The following is a 27,871-nucleotide window of genomic DNA, read 5'->3' as shown; positions in this document are numbered from 1 at the left end:
AGAATCCTCCTATTATAGAATCACAGAATAGTGGAGCACAGAGGGAGATTGTTCAGCCCTTTTAATCTGTACAAAATCATTTGAAGAGCCTGAAGAGCTAAATCCTATTACCCCCACTCTTTCCCAATATCCTATTTCCTCCTCCAAGTATTTATCCGTTTGAAAGTCACTATTTATTCTGTGTCCACAATGTTTCTGGCAGTGCATTCCAAATCCTAGCCAATTGTTTAAATATGTTTCCCCTCATGTTCCCCTCTCGTCCTTTTGCCCATCTCCCTCTGAGATATGGTCATCAACTCTTTAACTCTATGTCAACCCTTCATGATTTTAAACAGTTCAACTTCCGCGTAGCCTTCTCTGCTCCAACGTGAACACCACCAGAGCCTCTTCCTCTGTTCAAGCAACTGTAATCACTCAGCCCCAGAACCATCCTCGTAAATCCCTTCTGTACCCGTGCAAAAGTCTTCATGCCCTGACTGAAGTGTGTGGCCCAGAATTGGACGCAATACTTCAGCTGGGGCTGGATAAGTATTTTGGATAGGTTTACAATAACATTGTAGCTTTTGCAATCTTTGCCTCCATTTATCAAGTCCAGGAAGTTATGATTCATATCTTACAATTCACATCAATCAGTGCTGGCCCATCTCCAGAGATCCAGACAAGCTGTGGAATTTGGTCTGTGGATATATTTTGAAAAATCTCGATCTGCACAGCTTTCATCCATGTCAGTCGTATTCATGTCCATTCAAATGTCAGACAGTGGACCAAATCTGTGCTACTTGTTTATATCTGCCAGTGCATGTCGGGTGGTGAATGCAGCTGGTGTTTCCTTTATCTGACCTATGGAACAAAAATAAAGCTGGCTGTTGAAATATAGAACCATTATCTGCCATTGAAATCATTTTTCGACTGAGGTGTATTAAAAAAAAATGTTTTAATCTTTTATGGACAGCCTGTAAATGAGCTTCTTCTCATCGCAAACATTTGCGACCTATTGTACCTGAAAAGGGCCTGTCACTTTGCTTCCGTATTCATGTCCGATTCATTGTTCTGTGCCTCTGCCTCTCAGTACGACTTTGTGGAGCTACTCGATGGCAGCAGACTGATCGCCAGAGAAAAGCGCAGCCTGGCTAATTCTGACCACGCAAGACGGCACATCAGGGCGGTGAGCCTCCAAGAGGCCGGCTTCGTCCAGTACCTTGACTCAGGAGTCTGGCACCTGGCTTTTTACAATGACGGGAAAACTGCTGAGCACGTGTCCTTTAATACCATCGTCATAGGTAGGCACGAATACTAACGTATGTGGATTGATTGAAGATAACTTTGGCTCTAGCAGCGATTGACTCACACATACTTTCATCTTCAGACCACAACAATTTTCCATATTGTCTACAATTTTTTGATAAATTTGACCGCAATCAATTTTTTGCACAGAGGGAGACTGAACATGCAGAGAACTACTGGACATTTGATATATTTCATAACCTTTATGATGATTATAGTTACGTCTTCTCACAGTTATTGGGAAGTTCCAATTCAGTGTCCAATGAGAATTAATGACAACAGTCAGTGCCATCCTTAGTCACGCATGTTGAGGCCAGACCAGACCAATTCATTCTTGAAGGAGTTATTGTATCTTCCTTTCATTTCCAACATTCCCTGTATGCAGAAACGCACTGGCTAGCCATTCATCCCAGTGTTTATTGTGCAGCCAACCTGTGCCCAAACATAATTTACTCATAATCCAACCGTGACCATATTTTAAAGCAATTAATTGTATGGGATTTTTCTGAGAGGGCATGATCTGCTACAGAGAATCATCGAATCCCTACAGTGCAGAAGGAGGCCATTTGGCCCAGCAAATCTGCACTGACCCTCTGACCCACAGCCCTACCCATGCTCCATAACCCCACCTAACCTGCACATCTTTGGACTGTTTGAGGAAACCTGAGCACCCGGCGGAAACTCATGCAGACACGGGGAGAATGTGCAAACCCCACACAGCAGTGCTAACCATTGTGCCACGCAAGTCTATTTCATCCTATGACTGAGAGGGCCTATTCCGGTACCATTATAAAAAAAAATAGGAAACACCAAGATAAAATCCTGTAGCCACTCTCCTTCCATATTTGTTTCCTTCCTTCGAGGAGATTTGGCTGCCACTTGGCACATTCTAAGCCCTAAACTGTATCCTCCTTTTCCTTTTGATTCTGAAATAAACCCTTCCGTGCATTCACTATCCAGCCAGTGGTGCCTCCTGCTAAATTTGACTGGTTTGGGACTTGGTGAGCTACCTCTCACTTATAGCCATGAGCGCTAAGAAGCAAACAGGACACTGACATGTAACCTGGTTAATTTATCCAGAGTCGGTATTCTATACCTGGGATTAACATTGTTCAATAAGGTATACATTTAAAAAGGACTCAGAGACCTGTGTCGGAGCCCCCGGCCAAGTGTTACAGTGCAGAAGGAGGCTGTTCAGCCCATCGTGTCTGCACCAGCTCTCCGAATTGGAAATTCACCCAGTTCCACCCTCCTGCCTTCTCTCTGTAATCCTGCAGACTAGTTCTTTTCAAATAATCACTTATTTCCCTTTTGAGCGCCTTGATCGAACCTGGCTCCACCGTGCTGTCAGAAAGTACATCCCAGACCTTCGCCACTTCCTTTTGAGAAACATTTTTTTCTCATAGTCCTTTTGCTTCTTTTGCCAATTACTTTAAATCTGTCCTCAAACCGTTCACAAGTGGGAACAGTTCTGCCATTTCTGTTCTGTCCAGACCCCTCGTGAATTTGAACTGATTCCAGACAATAAGTAATTAAGTTGAATTTCCACGGAGTTTATCTCAATGTTCACTGTAACCTAGAGGGGAGATCGGGTGAACCTTAGTATCTTATATACTGTGATGATACTAATGTTGTCACAGTCTAATACTGTCTGCAAATAAATTACTTGTACGGTGCAGCCTCCATTTTTCATCATCTTCTTTTCTGATTACCTGCCAGAACATTAGGGGATAAAGGGTGCTAAGTAAGCACAAATTATTACTTGCTTTGAAGATTAAGTTCTGTTTATGATATTTGTATTGTGCCTGATTACAATATTAGGCCCACAATTCCAGTGTGCCCGAATATGTAAAGCCGACTTTTGGTGGCTCTTCATCGTCTGCCAATTCCCATTATTGCTGAAGAGAACACCTTTTCATAATGAAGTTTTTATCAAAGTAAGGTTTGCCAGAGCTAACAATGTGCTTTTCCAGGGTGAGAATGGAGTGTAATTGTAAAGATTGCATTGTTTACAGATTCTGTAGTGGAGTGTCCACGGAATTGTCACGGAAATGGGGAATGTGTTTCTGGAGATTGTCACTGTTTTCCTGGATTCTTTGGACCTGATTGTGCCCGAGGTATGTAAAAACACCTGTTTAGAGTTCCAAATCACTGGTTTGTTATCAACAAGGACAGGGGATTGTGCACAGCCTGGGAGTGGAACAATTTTGGAGATGACGTAAAATAACCTGAGATGCTTCCCTTAGGGTTGTGTCCTACATGGCAACAGACTAAGGGCCTGATTTTTGCGGAGTCTGGATAACTCTGGAGTCATTTAAAAATGGCAAGAGGGACCGGATTCCGAGTTGCCGTACCAACTTCCAGCACCAGAATTTTTCACCAGCCTGGAGTAAGGGATAGCAGGGCCGCACCCTGCACTGCCACTCTACCCAACTCTATTCCTGGGGTAGAAATCCCCTGGCCCTCACAGTTTTCATGAACCCGTGAATCATGTACTCGTGGACTGCTGCTCCTACAACTCTATGAAAGTGTCAGACTTTAAAGTTTCGGTAACAGAGGCTTCAAATATTTCATACCTCTTAATCTTGTCCAAATAAACATTGGAACATTTACTGGGTTTTCACTTTAACTCATTGTACATGATTGGCTGAGTATCCAGACCAATAAAAACATTAGCCCAGCAGGGAAATTATTTTGACCATTGAAATGAATTGTTGACATTGTTTGATTGATAGCTTTAAGTAGTTATAATAAGTTGTTCTGTGATCTCTTCTGTCAATGCCTGAATATTTACCTGGACAAGATTGAGAGTGTGACGTGTTTGAAACTTCTGTTATTGATACTTTACTGGTTAGTCTGATTAACACTTATGGGTTTGAAGGTACATCAGTTTTGTTTTCAAAGAACATTTCTGAATGGGTGTTTCTTTCTGCTGTTCTACGGTTGTCATTGTTATTAAATCGCTCCTTGGTTACATATATAGTGGATGCTGGGTGAATGGGCATGGTAGTAGCATGAGTTGGCATGAAGAATATGAGGTGCCATGGAGAATGGTTGAGTCTTAGGTTGCCATGGAAAGTATGAAATGCCAGGGAAAGTGGCTGGGGGCATGAATTGGCATGGAGACTGTGATGGGCCATGGGGAGTGCTGAGGAGTATATGTTAGCATGGACGCTATGAGGGACCATGGGGAGTGGCTGAGGAGCATGTGTTAGCATGGACGCTATGAGGGACCATGGGGAGTGGCTGAGGAGCATGTGTTAGCATGGACACTATGAGGGACTATGGGGAGTGGTTGAGGAGCATGTGTTAGCATGGACACTATGAGGGGCCATGGGGAGTGGCTGAGGCGCATGTGTTAGCATGGACACCATGAGGGGCTATGGAGAGTGGGAGCATGAATGGGCATGGAGGACAGGAAATAGAGAGTTGTTGGGGGTTGTGAATTGATGTATGAGTGAGGGTTAGAGGGCCTTTTAATTCAACTAAGACAAGTTTCCAGACAACCAATGTAGGCCTTCTAACCAGCCCACCTCCATGACTGCCGATGTAGATGGGGCCTGATTCTATCCTGCACTAGCCCGCCAAGTGAAAATTGATTGTGACTGGATGCTTTAAATCAAGATCAATCAACCAAAATTTCCCAACCCGTCGTGAAAATCCAGCGCTAAGTCTGCGACACTAATCTACTTTTTTCATGCTCATGAATAGTAAAGATTTGAAGCACAAGCAAATGGACTATCACTGAGAACTGCTTTAACTGTTACAGAAAGCATTGTCTGGTCATTTAATGAAAAGAAAATTTGATATCTGTTCATTTGCACATTTAATTGCTGAGTTATTTCCAACCTGGTGTAACATGCTCTCATTTCTTGCACAGCAACATGTCCAATATTATGTAGCGGCAATGGCCAATATTCCAAGGGTCGTTGCCTTTGTTACAGTGGCTGGAAAGGAACCGAGTGCGATGTGCCCTCAACCCAGTGCATCGACCCTCTGTGTGGAGCACACGGCGTCTGCATCATGGGCTCCTGTGTTTGCAACTCTGGTTACAAAGGAGAAATGTGTGAGCAAGGTACAGCAAAATGGAAGAGCAGTAAAGTCACAGGATCTGTCTTGTTGGAAATGAATCAAAGTGTAGTGTGGCACAAAACGCTGAGATATTAAGGTAGAACTTCTGATCAGCAAAGTCCATGAATGACTGACTGCTTATTGCATTCATAAATATTTTCCTGTATAAGCATTTTGTACAAAATTATGAACTTATTTAGTTTGAATATTTTCCTCACAGTAGTACACACTGTGAGGTAATCATAGTGCATTATAGTTAGTTATGGACTTCTCTGGTTTTGAAGTTCTACCCTATTTGATTTAAAGAACTGACATGGTGTTGTTATGAGCGGGTTAAGAAGGATAAACTGACTTTGTCCCACTCCTGAGTTGAATATAGAATCATAGAATTGACAGTGCAGAAGGATGCCCACCGAGGCTTGGAAAGAGCACCCGACTTAAGCCCACACTACTACACTATCCCCGTAACCCAGTCGCCCCACCTAACCTGCCCCACCTAACCTACCCCACCTAACCTTTTTTGGGGATATTAAGGGCAATTTAGCATGGCCAATCCTCCTAACCTGCACATCTTTGAACTGTGTGAGGAAACCGGAGCACCCGGAGGAAATCCACACAGACACGGGGAGAATATGCAGACTCCACACAGACAGTGATTCAAAGCGAGAATCGAAGCTGGGACTCTGGAGCTGTGAAGCAACAGTGCTAACCACGATAACAGAGTTTGAATATAAAATATTCCCAACTGAATATGCATTTAACTGTGTAGAGCTCAGAGGAAGAAATAAGCCAGCCAGGTTTCTGAAGTGAATAAGTAAAACAGTGAAAAGTACAAAAATATTTTAAAATGTACCAATATGTCCAACTATTTCAATACCTCTAATTTATTTCATTCGAAAGACAACGTTGTATCACAAAAGCAGTTATTGTCCCTTCCTTTCCTTACAACATGTAATAAATCGCAGGCTCATTGTATCAATTCTTAAAGACATTTGCAGTGCAGTAGAACAATCGAGAAGCCATTATCCTATTGAGTGTGTGTTGTCGGCCCACCAATAATTGGGGAGAAAGTAGAGGAGCAAATTTGCAGAGAATTTACAGATACTGGGAGAGTTCAATTATACTGTTATAGACTGGGATAGCACCAAGCAAAGAAAGGGGGACATCCCTGAAATGTGTACAAGAGATCTTTCTTCATCAGTGTGGTTCCGGATCAACAAGAGAGGAAGTAGTCTGGGTCTGTTTCTGTGACATGAAGTGGGGCAAGTGGCTGTGGAAAAGCATTGGTGGAACATTGATCACAATGCCATTTTAGAATGGTTATGTAAAGATGGATAAAGTACATTCATAAGTAAAAATACATAGCTGCAGGAGGGCTAACTTCACTGAGTTGAAAAGGGACATGACCCAAGTCAAATAGAATCAAAAACTGGTTGGCAAAACAATAATGAACAATGGGAGACCGCCAGGGAGGAAATGGCTTAGATACTGTAAATTTGGACATTTTATTACGTTAAAGGCACTGTATAAATATAAGTTGTTATCCAGGTTTGGTATATATCCTTGACATGAGCTGGAATTTCCTGCATCACTGAAGATGTACCAAAAAAAGGTTAATGACAATTATACAGTTCATTGAATATAAAAAGGACACAGAAGATGGAAAAAGGGGAATAAGATGAGCAAAGAGAAAGGAGGAGAATAGATCAGCGACCATCAGGAAAGGGAAGCTAACTATCTCATTTAAACACACAATTGGCAAAAGGATAGCCAAAGAAAGGGTAGGGCCAATTTGGACCGAAAATGAGACCTACTCGCAGAAACACAGAACCTGTCTGGCATATTAAATGTGTACTTCCTATCTGTCTTCACTCAAGTGACAGTAAAGGAGGAGGCAGCAGTGATATTGGAAAGGATGTCACCAGGGATGAACATCTTCAGTTATGTGGAGAGCCTGAGGTACTGGGATTGTTCTCCTTAGAGCAGAGAAGGCGGAGAGGAGGCTTAAGAGGTGTTCAAGGGGTGGAGTATGGCGCAGTGGTTAGCACTGGGACTGAGGCACTGAGGACCCGGGTTCGAATCCCGGCCCTGGGTCACTGTCCGTGTGGAGTTTGCTCATTCTCCCCATGTCTGCGTGGGTTTCACCCCCACAACCCAAAGATGTGCAGGTTAGGTGGATTGGTTGGCAGGTAGAAAGCAGAAAGTGGAATAAATGGGTCCTTTTCATTGTGGCAGGCAGTGACTAGTGGGGGACCACAGGTTTGAGAGCTGGGACTTCAGCTGTTCACAATATACATTAATGTTTTGGACGAAGGAATTGCATGCAATATCTCCAAATTTGCAGAAAACATGAAGTTGGGCGGCAGTGTGTGCGGTGAGGAGGATACCAAGAGGCTGCAGGATGACTTGGACAGGCTGGTGGAGTGGGAAAATACTTGGCAAATGCAATATAATATGGGTAAATGTGAAGTTATCCACTTTGATGGCTAAAACAGGAAGGCTGATTATTATCTGACTGGTGGCAGTTTAGGAAATGGGGGAAGTGCAATGAGACCTGGGTGTCATGGTGGAACAGTTGCTGAAGGTTGGCATGCAGGTACAGCAGGCGGTGAGGAAAGCTGATAACATCTGGCCTTCATAGCAAGAGGATTTGAGTATTGGAATAGGGATGTTTTGCTGCAGTTATACAGGGCCTTGGTGAGGCCACACCTTCAGTATTGTTTCGGTCTACTAGTTTGAGGAAGGACATTCTTGCAATTGAGGGTGAGCAGCGAAGGTTCACCAGACTAATTCCCGGTATGGCAGGACTGACTGGAGTTTATAAGAATGAGAGGGGATCTCATAGACACAGATAAAATCCTGTGTCTGGCCAGGCTGGATACGAGAAGAATGTTCCCGATGTTGGGGTCATCCAGAATAGGGGTCGCAGCCTAAGAATAAGGGGGAAGCTATTCAGGACTGAGATGAGGAAGAATTTCTTCTCTCAGAGAGTTGCGAACTTGTGGAATTCTCTACCACAGAAAGCTGTTGGAGCCAGTTCATTGGATATATTCAAGAGGGAGCTGGACGTGGCCCTTGCAGTTAAAGGGATCAAGGGGTATGGAGAGAAAGCGGGAGTGGAATGCTGATTTTGAATGATCAACCATGATCATATTGAATGGTGGTGCAGGCTCGAAGGGCCGAATGACCTACTCCTGCATCTATTGTCTCTGTTTCTAATCCCATGAACTGTCCTTATTGTAGACTCTCAATAATCTCTAGCTGCTGGCAACAATATTCTGCTGTTTATTCGCAAGCCGGGGAAAAACAGTTTTTAGGTTATTAGTTTTAAGTTTCCAAGTGATTTTTATTGTCACAAGTAGGTTTACATTAACACTACAATGAAGTTACTGTGAAAAGCCCCTAGTCGCCACATTTCAACGTCTGTTCAGTACACTGCGGGAGAATTCAGAATGTCCAAATTACCTAACAGCACGTCTTTCGAGACTTGTAGGAGGAAACCGGAGCACCCGGAGGAAACTCACGCAGATACGGGGAGAACATGCAGACTCCACACAGACAGTGACCCAAGCCGGCTGGGACCCTAGCGCTGTGAAGCAACAATGCTAACCATGTGCTGCCCCCAATTAGTTCAATTAATTCTGTCCTCAATTAGTCCTGCTTTCGGTCAATCAAATTACCGTATTGTTATGTATAACTGCTAGAGCCTTTCGTACAAATTATTTGGATTTGAGACCTGTTGAATTGATAATTGTGTATTGTAGCATTAAGACATTGGCCGGAATGTTCTGGCCGCTCGCTGGCAGTGGGATTCGCTGGTCACGTCGGCAACGCAACCCCGCTCGCGGTTTCAGTGGGAAATAGCATTGACAGCAGCGGGGGCAAAGAATTCCACCGCCAACGAATGGCGCGCTGCCTCCCTCAGCTGAGTAACACGTGGCTGGGAGGCCGGAGAATCCTGTCCATTACAGGAACTATAATGCACACCTTCCTAGAGACTTGGTATTGACCTTCTATTTGGTATGTTTTCTATTGGTCACTGGCCAGAATGCGCTAGGCTGTTGTCCAGTTCTCCAGAAATGAAAATGAAAATTGCTTATTGACACAATTAGGCTTCAAAAAAAGCTTCAAGAAAAGCTTCAAAATGAAATTACTATGAAAAGCCCCTAGTCACCACATTCCGGCGCCTGTTCGGGGAGGCTGGCACAGTAATTGAACCTTGCTGCTGGCCTGCCCTGGTCTGCTTTCAAAGCCAGCTCTTTAGCCCTGTGCTAAATCAGCCCCATATACTAATCCATTGCAGCTCCTAAAAATCCACTATTCTATCTAAGGCAATCTTCTTTGATAATATTGACTATTCACACTTGGCGTGAGTCCAGAGATTTAGCTCATGGTATCTTGTTGTACCAAACACCCGCAGATTCTTGGGGGAATAGTCAACCCATAGCAACCGCACCACCGTTTATGGATGTATAAGCAGCAAAGGCCAAAAGCTCCTCTGAGGGTATGGCCAGAAGACAGACTGCTCACATTGACTTTGATATCAAGGTTGATCGCCAACTTCCTTCTCACAGCTGTTGGATATTTTGAATGTTGCTGATCCATGAGCCACATGTTGCTCTGAGGGAAGAATTCGAGACTGGACACACGTGTGAGGCATTGTGTAATCTTCTAATGTGAATGTTGTTTCGCCTGAGCTGATCTGAGTCCATGCACTGAGTGGCATCCACGAAAAATGCTCCCCTCTATCAGAGATCATTTGTTTTCAGACTTCAACATTGGACACACTGTAAGCCGACTGAATAATCCATCATGAAAACCCGAGACAGAGGGGTGTGATCTGTGGTCTCTTGTTATCCTGCTCTGCATGCACAACATCTTCTCTTGAGACTTCTGGGATAAGCTTCCAGTGAAGCTTTTTGAAAGAATGAGTTTGAAGGCATAATTGTAAAGACCTTTAAGTGGATGTAAAGGCATGACATATAAGGCAATCAGGCCAGAGCTCATTGGAAGGCAAAGCCTTACAAATCCAATTTAAATACCTGGGTAGGTACACCAGCAGCAAATATTGCCACAGCTGCTTGGCACTGTCCCCACAGTGACTAAGTGAGGGATATTGTTTTTGAAGCCTGAATTGATGTCGTGCATATCATAAATTGAGAGGCCCATCATTGATCCACAATTGGGCCCCAGGCCTCATCCGGATAATTCTGACAAGCTGTAGGTGCCTATCCATCCTGCCGGGTCACTTTGGGTCAGCTGTATCAATGGTTGTTGCGGGGGGGGGAGGGGGGAGAATGACCATTGCCTTGATGTAACTCCCTACTGGCCAAAAAACATCAAGACATCAAGCGCCCAATACTGAACATCAACTGGCTGAACGTGTCTTCAATTGATAGAACTTATTATTGGAGCTGAAAGGCCAAAATCGTCCAACTGCATTCAGACACACTTTTCATAGAATCATAGAATTTACAGAGCAGAAGAAGGCCATTCGGCCCATCGAGTCTGCACCGGCCCTTGGAACGAGCACCACTTCCAACCTATCCCCGTAACCCAGTAACCTTACCGAACCTTTTTGGACACTAAGGGCAATTTAGCATTGCCAATCCACCTAACCTGCACATCTTTGGAACTTGGGAGGAAACCGTAGCACCCGGCCTAAACCCACGCAGACGAGGGGAGAACGTGCAGACTCCGCAAAGACAGTGACCCAGGCCGGGAATTGAACCTGGGACCCTGGAGCTGTAAAGCAATTGTGCTAACCACTATGCTACCGTGCTGCCCAATGCTTCTTTTGCTTCGCTCTACAGAGCAATGACTTAGTAACACTTTTAGGATGCTCAGGCATGCTTTCATCCTCAACTACAAAAGCTTAATCTTTTGCTGTACTGTACTGTGATGGTTCAGCCATTCTTTATATGTCATTTTCAACTGTCATTTAGTTTGTTAAATGGCCATATGGAAAATTATTACTACCCGGTGGAGGAAAATCGGAGGCAAAAATATGCTGATTTCCAAACCAGTCCGAACATTCACTTGCTTCCTAAGGCCACCCAGGGCTAGACCGTTGATTACTTCTTCGGTGCCAAGAGGCTGGCAAAGGCCCCACACCTGGTGAATAAAACATCCTTTTGTGTGTTGGTCCTCTACGTGCAGCTCTGAAACTCTGGCCAAGGTTTCCGACTGAAACTGTTGTTTCTCCTCTCTCAAGAAACCATGGTGCCAAATGTGGCCGCTCTTCTTCCTGTCTGGAGCGGAAATGCCATTGTTATCGATGTTTCGACATCAGAGCCTTCTGCTTAGTCAACGCAACAAACGTTGCCCAGTCCCAGCGCAGCAGCTGATAAAATACTTTGTGCTATCCTACAACTGACCCCGGCAATGTCAGTGGCCAATTCCGTGTTTACTATCAACATTTCTGCTCTGTATTGTTTTTTGTCAGTTCCCTGGGAAGATGTTCAGATGTAGTTCATGGCATGCTTTTGAAAATCAATATTTTCATGATCAGTGGTGCGGCTGATGCATTCATTGGTGCTTCTGTGCCGGCCTGAAAATGTCTTTGTAGTTATTCAAACATGTTCTTGTACCAATGAAGCATGTAGGGGCTGACTAAATAAGGAACCGGTAGATTCACCATATTCCTCATTCTTTGAACGCAATTCATCTTCCACCTGCAAAGCTTTCTCCCACCTCACACTTTCTGTCTGATTCTTGTGCCTGTAATTATCATTGTTGTATTAAGACAGTTCGTTCAATCTCAAAACTAAGGGACCTCACGGCCAGGCTTTACAATCAGCGCGAGCTGGGTGAGATCATTTTGGCTTTTAGACTACAGCAAGTAGGAAGTCATTAAGATCCAAAAAGCAAAGTACACCCGATATTGGAAATCTGAAATACAAACAGAAAATGTCAGAAACACGCGACAGTTCACCTCAGCATCTGTGCAGAGAGGGGGTTAGGGATAACACTTTCAGGCTAATAGCCCTCATCAGGGAGGTGATGGCTCACTATTGGGGGACAATGTTATAGTGGTATTGTACTGGACTCGGAATCCAGAGATCCAGGGTACTGCTTTGGGGACCCGGGTTTGAATCCTATCAAGGCAGATGGTGAAATTTTAATTCCGTAAAAACCTGGGATTAAATGATGACCATGAAACCCTTATTGTATAAAATCCATCTGGGTTCACTAATCTGCCACCTTTACCTTGTCTGGCATGTATGTGACTCCTAACTTCCCTCTGAGCAAGCCACTCAGCTTAAGGACAATTGGGGATCGGCAATTAATGCTGGCCCAGCACCGACACCCAAAAACAATAATCAGAAAATAGCCTCCCGTGAGTATCCAGTTATTTGGATACAGATGATAAGCCACATCCAAAGAATGAGGAGAGTAATATGAAAGTAAAGTCACCATAGTCATAAATGACCGTAGGCTGCTTTCTACTTTGAGGGGGAGAACTGACTCATGGTGATTTCACCTGAGGATCTCCATATCTCAGGCAAGGAGCAAGGTTGAAAAGGCAGGGCCTTCATGAATAACATCAGCCAGTACGGGAATTGAATCCGCGCTGTTAGCCTCGCTGTACATCATGAACCAGTTGGCCAGCCATCTGAGCTATATGGGCCCCCAGAGCAATCTGTAAGACAGATATCACTTGCAGACAGGTGAGTTGGACTCTGTCAGCATTGCTTGAGATCAATGCAACTAATCCCACCAAGAAATGAGGCAGGCTCCATGTTTAAATGAGGAGCTTGTCTTGTGTCAGGAGCACAAGAAAATCTTAGTCCACTGGGCCGTTTTCAGTGTTCATTTTGCTAAAAGCTGGGAAGTAACTTCCCTAAGTCTGATTGCTGAGCGGAAACCTTCAAGCTCATGTCTTTAGAATCAGGGGCTGGATTCTCCGCCGTGCCAAAGCCGCAGCCGGCACGGGGGCGGAGAATCCCATTTTAGATGCTGTAACCGGGCCCGGCGCTGACTCAGCGATTCTCTGGGACCTGAAAATCAGTGTGACCGCAGAGTACGCCACGCCACCAGGGGGCCATTGCCAAAGGCCCAGCCAGCAATCCTCTGCCCCCGACTGGCTGAGTTCCCGACAGCGTGGAACTAACCACCTATTGCTGGTTGGGATGCTGGCATGGCGGCTGCGGACACAGTTCGCGGCGGGGGATAAGAGACCGAGGGGGTCCTTATGGACGGCCTGGGATTAAATCTGCACGGTTTCAGGCTCAGATGCGCGGCCGATGGGGGGGAGGGGGTTTCTTTTTTCTGCCTGGCTCCGCGGTCCAAGTCCACCATGGAGCTCGGCGCAGCCGCTGGAGGTCGCCAAGCACATGCGCGGACTCCGAACCGGAAGTGCGGGGGCTAAAGCTGCGAGGATCACTCCGGGTCCCTGCTAGGTAGGAATTTTTGGAGTAAAATGCCGTTTTTACGCTGTCGTGGGGACTTAGTCCCATTTTGGGAGAATCCAGCCCCATGTGTTTGGTGTCTTCTCATTCCAAATCTCTGTGTTCACTTGTTTAGTTCTGTCTATGTATATGTGAAATATTGGGATAATTATGATAAAAATGTTAATGGGTAGCTGAGGGTGATTACAATGCAGTCGTATAATGAGAGTTAGAATGGTGTCATCAACAGAACCCCAAGTGTTTGTTTTAATTGTCATGTCAACTACTTGGGGTTACCTGTTATTTGCTTGTGCAGTACAGTGTAAATTGTATTGAATAGCAATTTATTTTCCTGTGAAGTCTAGGAGAGCTGCAGACCATTGCGAAGCTTTGATGTTGATCATGTGACTAAAGCATGGTTAACGCAAGGGAAACATTGCTGTTGAATTATGGAAAAATAACCAACAGTTGAATTACTCGGAAATGCTGTGACCAATATCCAAGATACAAAGAACAATGGGTTTGAATATCCCTTTTTTTTTAAAGTAAATTTTGAGTACCAATTATTTTCTTTCCAATTAAGGGGCAATTTAACATGGCCAATCCACCTACCCTGCACATCTTTTGGGTTGTGGGGGTGAGACCCATGCAGACATGGGGAGAATGTGCAAACTCCACATGGACAGTGACTCGAGCCGGGATCGGACCGGGATCGAACCCGGGTCCTCGCCACCGTGAGGCAGCAGTGCTAACGACTGCCACCCTCGAATATCCCTTTTCCAATAGTTTATTTCAGGTGGGGCGCAGGGGCGAATACATTTTCTAAATCAGGGCTGTCCACACTTTACTCCAAGGTTGTAAAAACATATGACGGCTTCAACTTTTGTGTAGGAATTTAAATATGTCAGATACTGCAGTCCTAATAATGAGGCTGACTCATGTTCAAGATCATGCACCAGTCAGTAAATGCCAGCCATCTTTATCTCTGCTGCTCGGCATTTTGATAAGTTCAAAGTAAATCATCTGGTGATCTCTGTTTACACATATCTCTGTATATCTCGAGACTTCCGGTTGCGGCTATGACCAGCTAAGTCGCACGTTTGGCTGCTCCTGCTACAAAGGTGTTTTCGGGCCGATTGGAGGGCCCCAACGGCGCTGTAAGGACAAATCCCGGTGGGGGAAGGCTCCCTGAAGAGAACCAGACCAACTTTATGGTCGGTACCCGGAGTGGGGTGGTAAAGAAAGCAACAGCAGCTCCCAAAAAAAAGCGGGGGAAGAAGACCAAAATGGCGGCCGGTGGAGCACCCGAGGAATGGAGGAAATGGGCGGAGGAGCAGCAGGCCGCTCTCCTGCGCTTCTTTACGGAGCTGAAAATGGAGCTCTTGGAGTCAATGAATGCGACGACCACCAGGCTGATGGGAGCCCAGGCGACCCAAGAGGCGTCGATTCGGGAGCTGCAACAGGAGATGACTGTGAGGGAGGAGGAGGCCACGGTCCTCGTGGGAAAGGTAGAGGTGCACGAGGCACTCCACCTGAAATGGCAGAGCCGTTTTGAGGAGCTGGATACCCGAATGAGGCGGAAGAACCTGAGGATCTTGGGCCTGGCAGAAGGCCTGGAGGGGTCAGACCTCCCGGGATATGTAGCAGAAATGCTGAGCTCCCTGATGGGGGCAGGGGCCGTCCCTTCGCCCCTGGAGCTGGAAGAGGCCTACAGGGTCATGGCTAGGAGGCCAAGAGCAAATGAGCCCCCGAGGGCGGTGCTGGTGCGGTTCCAGCGACTCAGCGACCGTGAGAGAGTGCTGGAGTGGGCCAAGAGGGAAAGGAGCAGCAAGTGGGAGAATTCGACGGTGAGGGTCTACCAGGACTGGAGTGCGGAGGTGGCAAAGCGGCGGGCCCGGTACAACCGGACGAAGGCGGTGCTGCATGCAAAACGGATCAGGTTCGGAATGCTGCAGCCAGCGCGCTTGTGGGTCACCTACAAGAACCAACACCACTATTTTGAGTCCCCAGAGGAGGCGTGGGCCTTTGTACAGGAAGAGAAACTGGACTCGAATTAGACCCAGGGGATACTTGGCGGCCGTAGCCGCTCGGGTACTTTCAGCTGAATTCTTTGTTTGGATTTTGAACTCTTGCTGTGGTTTTTCTTCTGATGTTTTTTCCCCCTTTGCCAACTTCCCTTAGTTATTGTTATTGTGGTTATTTATGGTTATTTATGGTTATTTATGCTGTTTGGTAGAGGGCGACTGTTAAGTACATTGTTATTTGTTATTTATCTGTTATTTATAATGTTAAGTTGGGGAGGTGGGACGGGGGGGAGAGCAGATCGGGGATATGGGCTCCTAGGGGGGGTTCTTTTACAGGCATGGACGGGGACGGGGGTGGAACTGAAGATGGCGGGGTGGGGTGTGGCAGGGCGAAAGCGCGGGCTTTCCTCTGTTTTCCCGCGCGCGGGGCAGAGGAGGGGGGAGGGGAGGAGTGCGGGGCGTGGCTAGCAATGGCGACCTTTCCCGCGCTGGAGCGGGGCCAGGGAGGAGTGGCAAGGGGGGGGGGAGGCCCCCCCCCGAGCCGGGGGGAGTCGGAGTGGGGCAGGAGCAGCCGGGTCAGCGTGAACCAGCTGACTTACGGGAGTACGATGGAGGGTACATCGCGGCTAGGAGGGGTCCTAGTCTGGGGGGGGGGGGGGGGGGGGGGTTAGGGAGGGACACCGGGTTGCTGCTGAAAAGACCAGAAACGGGAAGGGGAGGACTGGAGAGGGGGGGGGAGGGGGACATCGCCATGGGGAGCGGGTCAGAAGGGGAGGGTCGACCCGGGGCGAGCAGGGAACAGGACATGGCTAATCGGCAGGGGAAGGGGGCGGGTCGTCCCGCGACCCGGCTGATCACTTGGAACGTGAGGGGGTTGAATGGGCCGGTCAAGAGATCAAGGGTATTCTCACACCTGAAGGGACTGAAGGCTGATGTAGCAATGTTACAGGAGACCCATTTGAAGGTAGTGGACCAGGTTCGCCTGAGAAGGGGGTGGGTGGGACAGGTGTTCCACTCTGGATTGGACGCAAAGAACCGGGGGGTGGTGATTCTGGTGGGAAAGAGGGTGTCGTTCGTGGCGGAGGAGGTGGTGGCGGATAAGGAGGGTAGGTATGTGATGGTGAAGGGTAAGCTGCAGGGGGAGAAAGTGGTGATGGTCAACGTATATGCCCCGAATTGGGATGACGCGGGTTTTATGAGGCGCCTATTGGGCCTCATTCCGGGACTGGAGGCAGGGGGCTTGATCATGGGGGGGGACTTTAACACAGTGCTGGACCCCGGGCTAGACAGATCGAGCGCAAGGACCAATAGGAGGCCGGCAGCGGCAGAAGTGCTGAGGGGGTACATGGAGCAGATGGGAGGAGTAGACCCATGGAGGTTTGGTAGGCCGAGGGCGAGGGAGTATTCCTTTTTCTCCCACGTCCATAGAGTGTACTCCAGAATCGATTTCTTCGTGTTGAGCAGGGGGCTGATCCCGAGGGTACGGGAAGCTGAGTACTCGGCCATTGCGATCTCTGATCATGCACCGCATTGGGTGGATGTGGAAATGGGGGAGGCGCGGGACCAGCGCCCGCTGTGGCGGCTGGATGTGGGGCTGTTAGCGGACGACGAGGTGTGTAAAAGGGTCCGGAAGAGCATTGAGAGCTATCTGGACTTGAATGACACGGGTGAGGTGCAGGTGGGGATGGTCTGGGAGGCCCTGAAGGCAGTGATCAGGGGAGAGCTGATCTCCATAAGGGCGCATAGAGAAAGAAAGGAGAGGCAGGAGAGGGAGAGGCTGGTGGGGGAGCTATTGGAAGTGGATAGGAGATATGCGGAGGCACCAGAGGAGGGGCTGCTGGAAGAACGGCGCAGCCTGCAGGTCAAGTTCGACCTGCTGACCACCAGGAAGGCAGAGACGCAGTGGAGAAGGGCACAGGGCGCGGTCTATGAGTATGGGGAAAAGGCGAGCAGGATGCTGGCACACCAGCTTCGCAAACGAGATGCGGCTAGGGAGATTGGGGGAGTGAAGGAGAGGGGCGGGAAGGTAGTGCAGAAGGGGCAAGAAGTGAACGGGGTCTTCAGGGATTTTTACAAGGAGTTGTATCGGTCTGAGCCGCCGACAAGGAGAGGGGGAATGGAGGACTTCCTAAACAAATTGAGGTTCCCAAGGGTCCAGGAGGGGCTGGTAGAAGGGCTGGGGGCGCCAATAGGGCTAGAGGAGCTAGTCAAGGGAATAGGTCAGATGCAAGCGGGGAAGGCGCCGGGGCCAGATGGGTTCCCGGTGGAATTCTATAAGAAAAATGTGGACTTGGTGGGACCGGTACTGGTACGAGCCTTTAATGAGGCGCGAGAGGGGGGGGTTCTGCCCCCGACAATGTCGCAGGCTCTGATCTCCCTGATATTGAAGCGGGATAAAGACCCCGTGCAGTGCGGGTCCTACAGGCCTATCTCGCTTCTGAACGTGGATGCCAAGTTGCTGGCAAAGATCCTGGCAGCTAGAATAGAGGATTGTGTGCCAGGGGTAATCCATGAGGACCAGACGGGGTTCGTGAAGGGGCGGCAGCTCAACACGAACGTGCGGAGATTGCTGAATGTAATTATGATGCCGGCAGTGGAGGGGGAGGCTGAGATAGTGGTAGCGCTGGACGCGGAGAAGGCATTCGATAGGGTGGAGTGGGAGTACCTGTGGGAGACGTTGAAACGGTTTGGGTTTGGGGAAGGGTTTATTAAGTGGGTGAAGTTGCTCTACTCGGCCCCGACGGCGAGTGTAGTGACAAACGGGAGGAGGTCGGAGTATTTCGGGCTCCACCGAGGGACCAGGCAGGGATGTCCCCTATCCCCCCTACTTTTCGCACTGGCGATTGAACCGTTGGCGATGGCACTGAGGGGTTCAGGGGGGTGGAGAGGACTGACTAGGGGAGGGGAGAAACATCGAGTATCGCTGTATGCGGATGATCTACTGCTGTACGTGGCAGACCCAGAAGGGGGAATGCCGGAGATAATGGAACTATTAGCAGAGTTTGGGGACTTTTCGGGGTACAAATTAAATTTGGGCAAAAGCGAGGTTTTTTTGATACACCCGGGGGACCAGGGAGAGGGTATTGGGAGACTCCCCTTCAAGCGAGCAGGAAAGAGCTTTAGGTACTTAGGGGTGCAGGTGGCAAGGAACTGGGGGACCCTCCACAAGTTGAACTTTTCCAGGCTGGTGGAACAGATGGAGGAGGAGTTTAAGAGGTGGGACATGGTACCGTTGTCGCTGGCGGGGAGGGTGCAGTCAATCAAAATGACGGTCCTCCCAAGGTTCTTGTTTTTATTTCAGTGCTTGCCCATCTTCCTCCCTAGGGCCTTCTTCAAAAAGGTGACGAGTAGCATCATGAGCTACGTGTGGGCGCATGGCACCCCAAGGGTGAGGAGGGTCTTTTTGGAGCGGAGTAGGGACAGTGGAGGGCTGGCACTGCCCAATCTCTCGGGGTACTACTGGGCGGCAAATGTGTCAATGGTGCGCAAGTGGATGATGGAAGGGGAGGGGGCAGCTTGGAAACGAATGGAGAGGGCGTCCTGTGGCAACACAAGCCTGGGGGCCCTAGTAACGGCACCATGGCCGCTCCCCCCCACGAGGTACACCACGAGCCCGGTGGTGGCGGCCACCCTCAAGATATGGGGGCAGTGGAGGCGACATAGGGGTGAAATGGGAGGTCTGTTGGCGGCGCCAATAAGAGGGAACCATAGATTCATCCCGGGGAACATCGACGGGGGATTTCAGAGCTGGTACAGGGTGGGCATACGGCAGCTGAAGGACCTGTTTATAGAGGGGAGGTTTGCGAGCCTGGGAGGGCTGGAGGAGAAGTTTGAGCTCCCCCCGGGAAACATGTTCAGATATTTACAAGTGAAGGCATTTGCTAGGCGGCAGGTGGAAGGGTTTCCCCTGCTCCCCAGTAAGGGGGCGAGTGATAGGGTGCTCTCGGGGGTCTGGGTCGGAGGGGGGAAGATATCAGACATCTACAAGATAATGCAGGAGGCGGAAGCAGCATCGGGGGAGGAGCTGAAAGCCAAGTGGGAAGGGGAGCTGGGAGAGCAGATAGAAGACGGGACGTGGGCGGATGCACTGGAGAAGGTCAACTCTTCCTCCTCGTGTGCGAGACTGAGCCTCATTCAATTTAAGGTGCTGCATAGAGCTCACATGACGGGGACAAGGATGAGCCGGTTCTTTGGGGGTGAGGACAGGTGTGTCAGATGTCTGGGAAGCCCAGCGAACCATGTGCATATGTTCTGGGCATGTCCGGTGCTGGAAGGGTTCTGGAAGGGGGTGGCAAGGACGGTGTCGAAGGTGGTGGGGTCCAGGGTCAAACCAGGATGGGGGCTTGCGATCTTTGGGGTCGGGGTAGAACCGGGGGTACAGGAGGCTAGGGAGGCCGGAATACTGGCCTTTGCGTCCCTAGTGGCTCGACGAAGGATATTAATTCAATGGAAGGACGCGAGGCCTCCAAGCGTTGAAACTTGGATTAACGATATGGCTAGCTATATTCAGCTAGAAAGGATCAAATTTGCCCTGAGAGGGTCGGTACAGGGATTCGGCAGGCGGTGGCAACCTTTCCTTGACTTTTTAGATCAGAGATAGACGTTCGGGGTCGTGGCAGCAGCAACCCGGGGGGGGGGGGGGGGGGGGGGGGGGGGGGGGGGGGAGGGGGAGGGGGGGAGGCGGGGTGGGGGGAGGGGGGGGGCAGCAAGGGTCGGGGGGGGACATGCACGACTGTAACGCGGGGCAAGCCTGCTCGCTGCTCATGTCTGAAACTGTAGGCTGCCTTGGTTGTTAAGGTTGCCTGGGGGGGGGGGGGGGGGGGGGGGGGGGGGGGGGGGGGGGGGGGGGGGGGGGGGGGGGGGGGGAGGGGGGGGGAGGCTGGTGCGCGCGAGAGGGCGGGCGAGGGAGGGACATTTGCCTAGAGGGATTGTGTTGTAAATAATTTAAAAATTAGTAGGGGTAAATGTCTGTATGGAAAAACTCTTTCAATAAAAATTATTTAAAAAAAAAAAAAATCTCTGTATATCTCTTCATAGCCGAGTTGGTAATAACTAGAATAAAAATGCCATTAATCTTCCCAATAAAAAGGAAATACTGATTAAATGTTCGTTGGAGTTGTAAGATAGGGCAGTGAGCTTCTTGATTACTAAAGATTTCAACCCATTTCCAGGCAGACATGGTTGGAAACTGTCGAAACTCCGCAGCTTGTCGGGACTAAATTTCAAACTAAGAAAATCACGGCAGGTGCAATGGAGAAACAGAGGCTGGAAATAGTGGACATCTGAAATTTTGGCATTAGGCAGCATCCCCACCAACATTAGTAAAGAGAAAAGACAAGCTAACAGTTTCAATCAGATTTATATCTAGAAGACAGACTCTTCCCTTTACAAATACGACAGACCTCCGAACGTGCACCTTTTATTTTCAATAACCGAAGCGGTGTTTCCCCCTTTTAGCCCTCAGTAGAATCAATTCCCCCATGGCACGTTTTATTTCCATGTTGAGGAAGATGATGTTTTACACAATGTAGGCATTTGGCAGTTGTGCCCCAAAAGCAACACACCAATCCCGGCCGAAAGATTGCTGCTATTTAAAAGTAATTTGAGCAGAGTAGAATGGAACTTCTCAAGTAGTCCCTGTCGAGAATGCATCCCAAGAGCAAGATGTCTTACCGGTCACAGATATGGCATGGGCAGCTAACTGTACGGTTTTATTCATGAAAGTAACCAAAGCAGCTTAGAACCAAAGTTTTCCTGTTGTAAGGGGTGGGGTGTTCAAATAAAATTAACGCTGTTTAAACAGGATTTGTGTGAACGCCAAGTCCGAGTCAGTATTTTTAATACAGCCGCTAGGCATCAACTGGCAAGTGTAACTTGAGAGCATCCAATGCTAAGATACTGATTTGACTGTTTTCCAAACTCTCTTCACATGAGGCAATGTATGCATCCACCGAGATATGCCACAGTATGCGTAGCCACGCTGTAAAAAGTAAGGTGACTTGCAGGTTACATTGCAGTTTATTAGCTTAAAGCTATATGCATGTCAGTCATTGACAGGGTGGAGATATCTGTGTGGCCAGGTTGGGAATGAGAAACAACAGATAATTAGAATAAATGGGCCATTCACAAAGCAGCTCTGTGCATATTGAAATGGATACATTTTCAATTTGGAAATAAAAATTGAGCAATTTTAGCAATATGGCAGGGCAGCACAGTAGCATTGTGGATAGCACAAATGCTTCACAGCTCCAGAGTCCCAGGTTCGATTCCGGTATTGGTCACTGTCTGTGCGGAGTCTGCACATCCTCCCCGTCTGTGCGTGGGTTTTCTCCGGGTGCTCCGGTTTCCTCCCACAGTCCAAAGATGTGCAGGTTAGGTGCATTGGTCTTGATAAATTGCCCTTCGTGTCCAAAATTGCCCTTAGTGTTGGGTGGGGTTACTGGGTTATGGGGATAGGGTGGAGGTGTTGACCTTGGGTAGGGTGCTCTTTCCAAGGGCCGGTGCAGACTCGATGGGCCGATGGCCTCCATCTACACTGTAAATTCTATGAAAATGTTGTAATACTGGTGGCACAATGTTTAGCACTACTGCCTCACAGCGGCAGGGACCTGGGTTCAATTCCTTCCTCGGGTGACTGTCTCTTTGGAGTTTGCACATTCTCCCCGTGTCTACGTGGGTTTCCTCCGGGTGTTCCAGGTTCCTCCCAACATCCAAAGATGTGCAGGTGGATTGGCTATGCTGAATTGCCCCTCAGAGTCCAACAGTTAGATAGGGTGACAGGGATAGGGTGGGGGAATTGGCCACCTTGGTAGGGCGGTCTTTCAGAGAGTAGTTGCAGTTTTGATGGGCTGAAAGACCTCTTTCTATACTGTAGGGATTCTATGGCAATCGCATTGCCAACTTAACGCCTTGGCGGTAAATTGAAAATCTTTCCTAAAAGTGGTGGTTTTGTCCAATGGTACTGTACAATTATTCAAGAGCTAGAGTTTGCTTCAAGTAATTAACAACTGGGAGTGAGGCTTAGTTTTGATCAAAGGTCATTTGCCTAAACTAAATGGGATCCAGAACGACAGTTGTCATGCAGACATCTGTTCTGCTGTTGTGTTACCTCAAGGGTAGGGTTTCCAAATAACAGAAAAGGTTTGCCTAACTGTCCTGGGAGTGAAAACAGGTACTGAAGGAAGTCTGCACCCCTGGCTGAATAATCTTCTTCGAGTTGCGATGATAAAACTATGAGAAGACATCAATGTTTTTCCCCCACTGCAGAGTAAAGAATTTCCTCAGCCAAATATACTGATGCTCGACTAACATGGACTATAGTTATTCAGTCAGTGGGAAGAACTGACAAGATAGCTGAGGCTGGTGAATTATGACAATTGGTCACCTTTCTTTGTTCTTCTGTCATAATCATGGTATTGGAGAGGAAGCTATGAAAGATCAGTTCATTTTTCAAGTGAAAAATCCAATTTCACCACCTCAGAAATATTGATTTTATTGATCTTTGTTCATCCAGTAAGGCAATTAGTGCTGAACAGATTAAATTTTCAGGTCGTTGACCCTACAAGTGTAAAATTTTATTGAGTCAAATTGTTAAATTAGATCTCATCATCTAAAGCATATTACAGTGAATTAGAGGCCAGGCTCTGCTATTTTTCATCTCTTAGGGCAAAGGATGATTTCTTTTTTTCTTCCAGCGGACTGCTACGATCCGAACTGTTCGAACCATGGCGTCTGTATCCACGGGGAATGCCACTGCAGTCCGGGATGGGGCGGTGCAAACTGCGAAAATTCGAAAACCATGTGTCCCGATCAATGCGCTGGCCACGGGACCTACCTTGAGGAGAGTGGTTCCTGCACTTGTGATCCCAATTGGACAGGCACAGACTGCTCAGTGGGTTAGTAGACAGAGGATACCTTGCAAATCATCCCATAAGTGGTGAAATGTCGAGAACCTTAATTCCCAAAGGGGCCAATGCAGCAGCAGCATACTGACTGAGTTATACAGTGACCTGGTGATGTTCGTTATCAATGGATAGATTACCTCAGCCTATCTATCATTAATTTTTATGGTCTGAGCTGCTTAGAGAATTCTGTCTTGTTAGAGGCCAGGTTTTGTGGTGGACAGGTCAAAATCTTCTTTCTGGAAACAGCAACTAGTCAGCAGTACAATGAAAGTTCTTCCACAGTGTAAGTTTCGCAATAAAGACCTTCCTTTGTTTTTTTTTCAATATTTATGCACTTTTTGAACGACAGTTCAAATGTTCCCCTCGTGGCTTAGCTTTATTACTCATTCATGGAAAGTAAGTATCACTGGGAAGTCCAGTGTTTATGGTCCATCCCTAATTGCCCTCGAGAAGGTGGGATGTTATGATCCCAGCCGATGTTACAACTGGACAGAAAAATCCCAGAATGAAATCCTGGCTCAAAAGACCGTAACTTTTACTTTACTTCATATAACACCGAGGAACAAAGTACTGGGATCACTAGCTGGATTTAACAACAGGAAAAAAATATCTGTCATGACAATATTGCATTATGATACAATACATCACGCAAACCAACCTCCCATCCATGGACGTTGTCTACAATTCCCGCTGCCTCAGAAAGGCAGCCAGCATAATTAAGGACCCCATGCACCCCGGACATACTCTCTTCCACCTTCTTCCGTCAGGAAAAAGATACTAAAGTTCGAGGTCACGTAATAACCGACTCAAGAACAACTTCTTCCCTGCTGCCACCAGACTCATAAATGGACCTATCTCGTATTAAGTTGATCTTTTCTCTACACCCTCGCTGTAATTGCAACATTACATTCTGCGGTCTCTCCGTCCTTTCCTACGTACGGTACACGTTGCCTGCATAGCATGCAAGAAACAATACTTTTCACTGCATTCTAATACATGTGACAATAATAAATCAAATCAAATCAAAATATTCCTTTACTCCCCCTTTAGCTGAACAATTACACACAAGTTTTAGGATTGACATGAATTACAAAGTACATCTTAAGCTACAATGGCCTCTTTAACACACAAAGTCCCTTTTAAGAACACAAGATGACTGGTTAAATACAGGTTTTGCTCTGAACCCAAGTTAGTGTCTATGGATTTTTCCTCAGAATCCCCCCCCCCCCCCCCCCCGATGATTGTCAGATAGGGATTTCCAAACTCCACTCCCAAAAACATGCTTTAAAATCTTCTCATTATAATACTTTCCGTTAACCATTTGCATTCTGAAATCCAGTCCACATTTTCCAAACGACACTTTTAAACAACGCTTCTGCTCCACTTTTAACAGTGAATCCAGTCCAGGATTTTACACCAACCAATTTAGGTTTTTTTTTGTCTTGACTGCTGTTCAAACTGCTCAACGTTGCTTTAACGTGATTCTCAGACTTTATTAAAATGTCATCAGGCATTTGATTTAATTTGAAGACTACTATCTCACTTTAAATCTGGTTACTGCAGTTGTCTCTTCAACACAGAACACTTTGTTTACTCTTCCTTGAATTCTTCAGAACAAAACCTTGGTCTCTGTCCTTTTAACTTAGTTGTCTTAAGCCATTCTTTCTGTTCCAATTCTCTGGTTATCGGGATTGTTCCTTAGGAAGCTTGAATCTTCGAAACTCCCTTGTGCTTTTAAGCTTTTTCTGGCAAAATTGAGAGCTCTTCACTTCTCAGCATCCTGTCTTCAACTGCTCTGGCTTCCAGTTAACACTAAGAATAAAGGAAAGCCCGTCCCTTTGGAAAGTGGTCTCTTGTTGCTAAGCAACGATTTACTTCTATTTACTCTTCACGTCGTGACTCTCTCTAAGCACAATCCAGCCACAGTTGAAATTGAAATCAACCCTGACACATACAAACACCTTTGTCCAAAATGAATCTCGCTGTAGGTTTTACCCTTCCAGGCAATTAAATTAACCCACTTAAAACTATACCTGATTTCTAATGTTTGCCAATACAAATATAAATATGTGGACATCGCTCGCTCAGCCATCATTTAATATCCATCCCTAATTGCCCTCGTGAGAAGGTGGTGGTGAACTGTCTTCTTGAACCATCGCAGTCCATGTTTGACTTGGGGATGGCCTCAGGTGCAATGGTTGAATATGTTCCTATTGCTCACTGTTAAAAATACACACATTGCTGCTCACTATTTGACCAAGATGCTGAAGGACAGCTCCTGCCCACGGTACTGTCCACTAGAGGAAGAGCCTTTATTTTCATTTTATTAATCCTGCAATCTGACAACTTCTTCTTGCTTGTAAACTCTCTAGCTTGTAAGCTGGGTGTTTCTGACAATGTCACTGTAAATCCACACACTGTTCTCACTGTTATCAAATCTCCCTATGCCACTGAATCTATCCAGATACCATTACGGGGGGTGGGCAGCACGGTGGCACAGTGGTTAGCACTGCTGCCTCACGGCACCGAGGTCTCGGGTTCGATCCCGGCTCTGGGTCACTGTCCACGTGGAGTTTGCACTTTCTCCCCGTGTTTGCATGGGTTTCACCCCCACAACCCAATGATGTGCAGGGTAGGTGGATTGGCCAAGCTAAATTGCCCCTTAATTGGAAAAAAAATGAATTGTATACTCTAAATTTTTTTTAAAATCCATTACAGAAAAAAATCTGAGGCTAGCCGCAATGCTGTGTTGTTTAAAAGCAGCTTTCTCTCATCAAAGATCGGCAGCTGATCCAGGAACTGTACCACTGGAATGTTTATTTTTAACCATCAATTCTTTTTTTGTCCTGCCTACTTAGTAAAAATTTCCATTGAGTTGTATCATTCGAGGATGCCGATTACTGGTGGATATCCACTGTGGCGCAGTTGGTAGTACTCTCATGTCTGAGTCAGAAGGTTGTGGTTTCAAGCCCCATTCCAGAGACTGCAGCACCCCTTCCAAACTGACACTCCTGAGGGGGTGCTGTTGTTGGAGTGAAACATTTGCGATCTGCAACATGCTCAAAACATTCCCAGTCCGAAGAGGAAAGCGCTCAGTAAAATTCCTCACGGCGGCTTGCAGCATGAAGCAGAATAACTCTTCCCTCCCTCCAAACAGTTTGCCACAGCATTATTGGAAGGAATCTGCTTTCAGGTCATACTTGCTGCTGAAGTCTTGACTAGTCAGGCGGGGCGACAACAAAAAAAAAAGCAACTTTGAAATTCGCTGAATTGTAAAATAATAGACTTTAAAAGTTTATCTCTCCACGGTCAGATGTGATGGCTTTTTAAAAAAAAGATAACACACCCCCCCCAAAAAAGGAAACAGGCGAAGGGAAGTTACTGCAACAGCAAACAATTACTGAGCTCGAAAGAAACGGTTTAGCAGATCCCAATGCACTTAATTAATGGCAGAAATAACAATTAATCATAATGTTGCTCGTTCAGGTGTCGTCATGATAAGGCTTCAGCTGTGAGAAAATTAAGTGGTGTTTTGATTGAAAAGCAGAAACTGAACATGTGCAGTGTGAATTTTCTCCCTAAAGATATGTTTGATCCTCAGCACGATAGCATTGTGGATAGCATAATTGCTTCACGGCTCCAAGGTCCCAGGTTCGATTCTGGCTTGGGTCACTGTCTGTGTGGAGTCTGCACACCCTCCCCGTGTGTGCGTGGATTTCCTCCGGGTGCTCCGGTTTCCTCCCACGGTCCAAAGATGTGCAGTTTAGGTGGATTGGCCATGATAAATTGCCTTTAGTGTCCAAAATTGCCGTCAGTGTTGGGTGGGGTTACTGGGTTATGGGCATAGGGTGGAGGTGTTGACCTCGGGTAGGGTGCTCTTTCCAAGAGCGGGTGCAGACTCAATGGGCCGAGTGGCCTCCTTCTGCACTGTAAATTCTATGATTATAATATAAATATTATAATATAAAGGCAAAGTCGCCATAGTCCCAGGTGACCATAGGCTGCTTTCCCCTTTGAAGGGGGAGAGCTGACGGGTGGTGATTTAACCTGAGAATCACCACACCTCACGCAAGGGCCAAAGTTGAGGGGGGGGGGCCTTCATGAGTATCCTCAGCTGGTACGGCAATTGAATCCGTGCTGCTGGCCTTGCTCTGCATCACAAACCAGCTGTCTATCCCACTGAGCTAAACCAACCCCT

General features: G+C 47.2%; 1 protein-coding gene across 25 annotated transcripts in view; it reads left to right on the top strand.

Moving 5' to 3' along the window:
• The window catches only part of tenm3 (teneurin transmembrane protein 3), a 4,148,867-nt gene that overhangs the window by 3,933,220 nt on the left and 187,776 nt on the right, over positions 1 to 27,871 (top strand). For 24 of the 25 annotated variants that reach the window (XM_038805737.1, XM_038805732.1, XM_038805730.1 and 21 more), the window contains 4 exons: positions 1,070 to 1,280; positions 3,300 to 3,401; positions 5,165 to 5,359; positions 23,464 to 23,664. In XM_038805737.1, coding sequence (XP_038661665.1) covers positions 1,070 to 1,280; positions 3,300 to 3,401; positions 5,165 to 5,359; positions 23,464 to 23,664 — 709 coding nt within the window. The remainder of the gene's footprint in view (positions 1 to 1,069; positions 1,281 to 3,299; positions 3,402 to 5,164; positions 5,360 to 23,463; positions 23,665 to 27,871) is intronic. The other variant, XM_038805738.1, reaches the window with a different exon arrangement.

This window comes from Scyliorhinus canicula, chromosome 8, assembly GCF_902713615.1.
Source record: "Scyliorhinus canicula chromosome 8, sScyCan1.1, whole genome shotgun sequence".
In the NCBI taxonomy this organism is placed as follows: domain Eukaryota; kingdom Metazoa; phylum Chordata; class Chondrichthyes; order Carcharhiniformes; family Scyliorhinidae; genus Scyliorhinus; species Scyliorhinus canicula.
The sequence above is the reverse complement of the archived record's forward strand: the minus strand, read 5'-3'. Positions and strand labels throughout refer to the sequence as shown.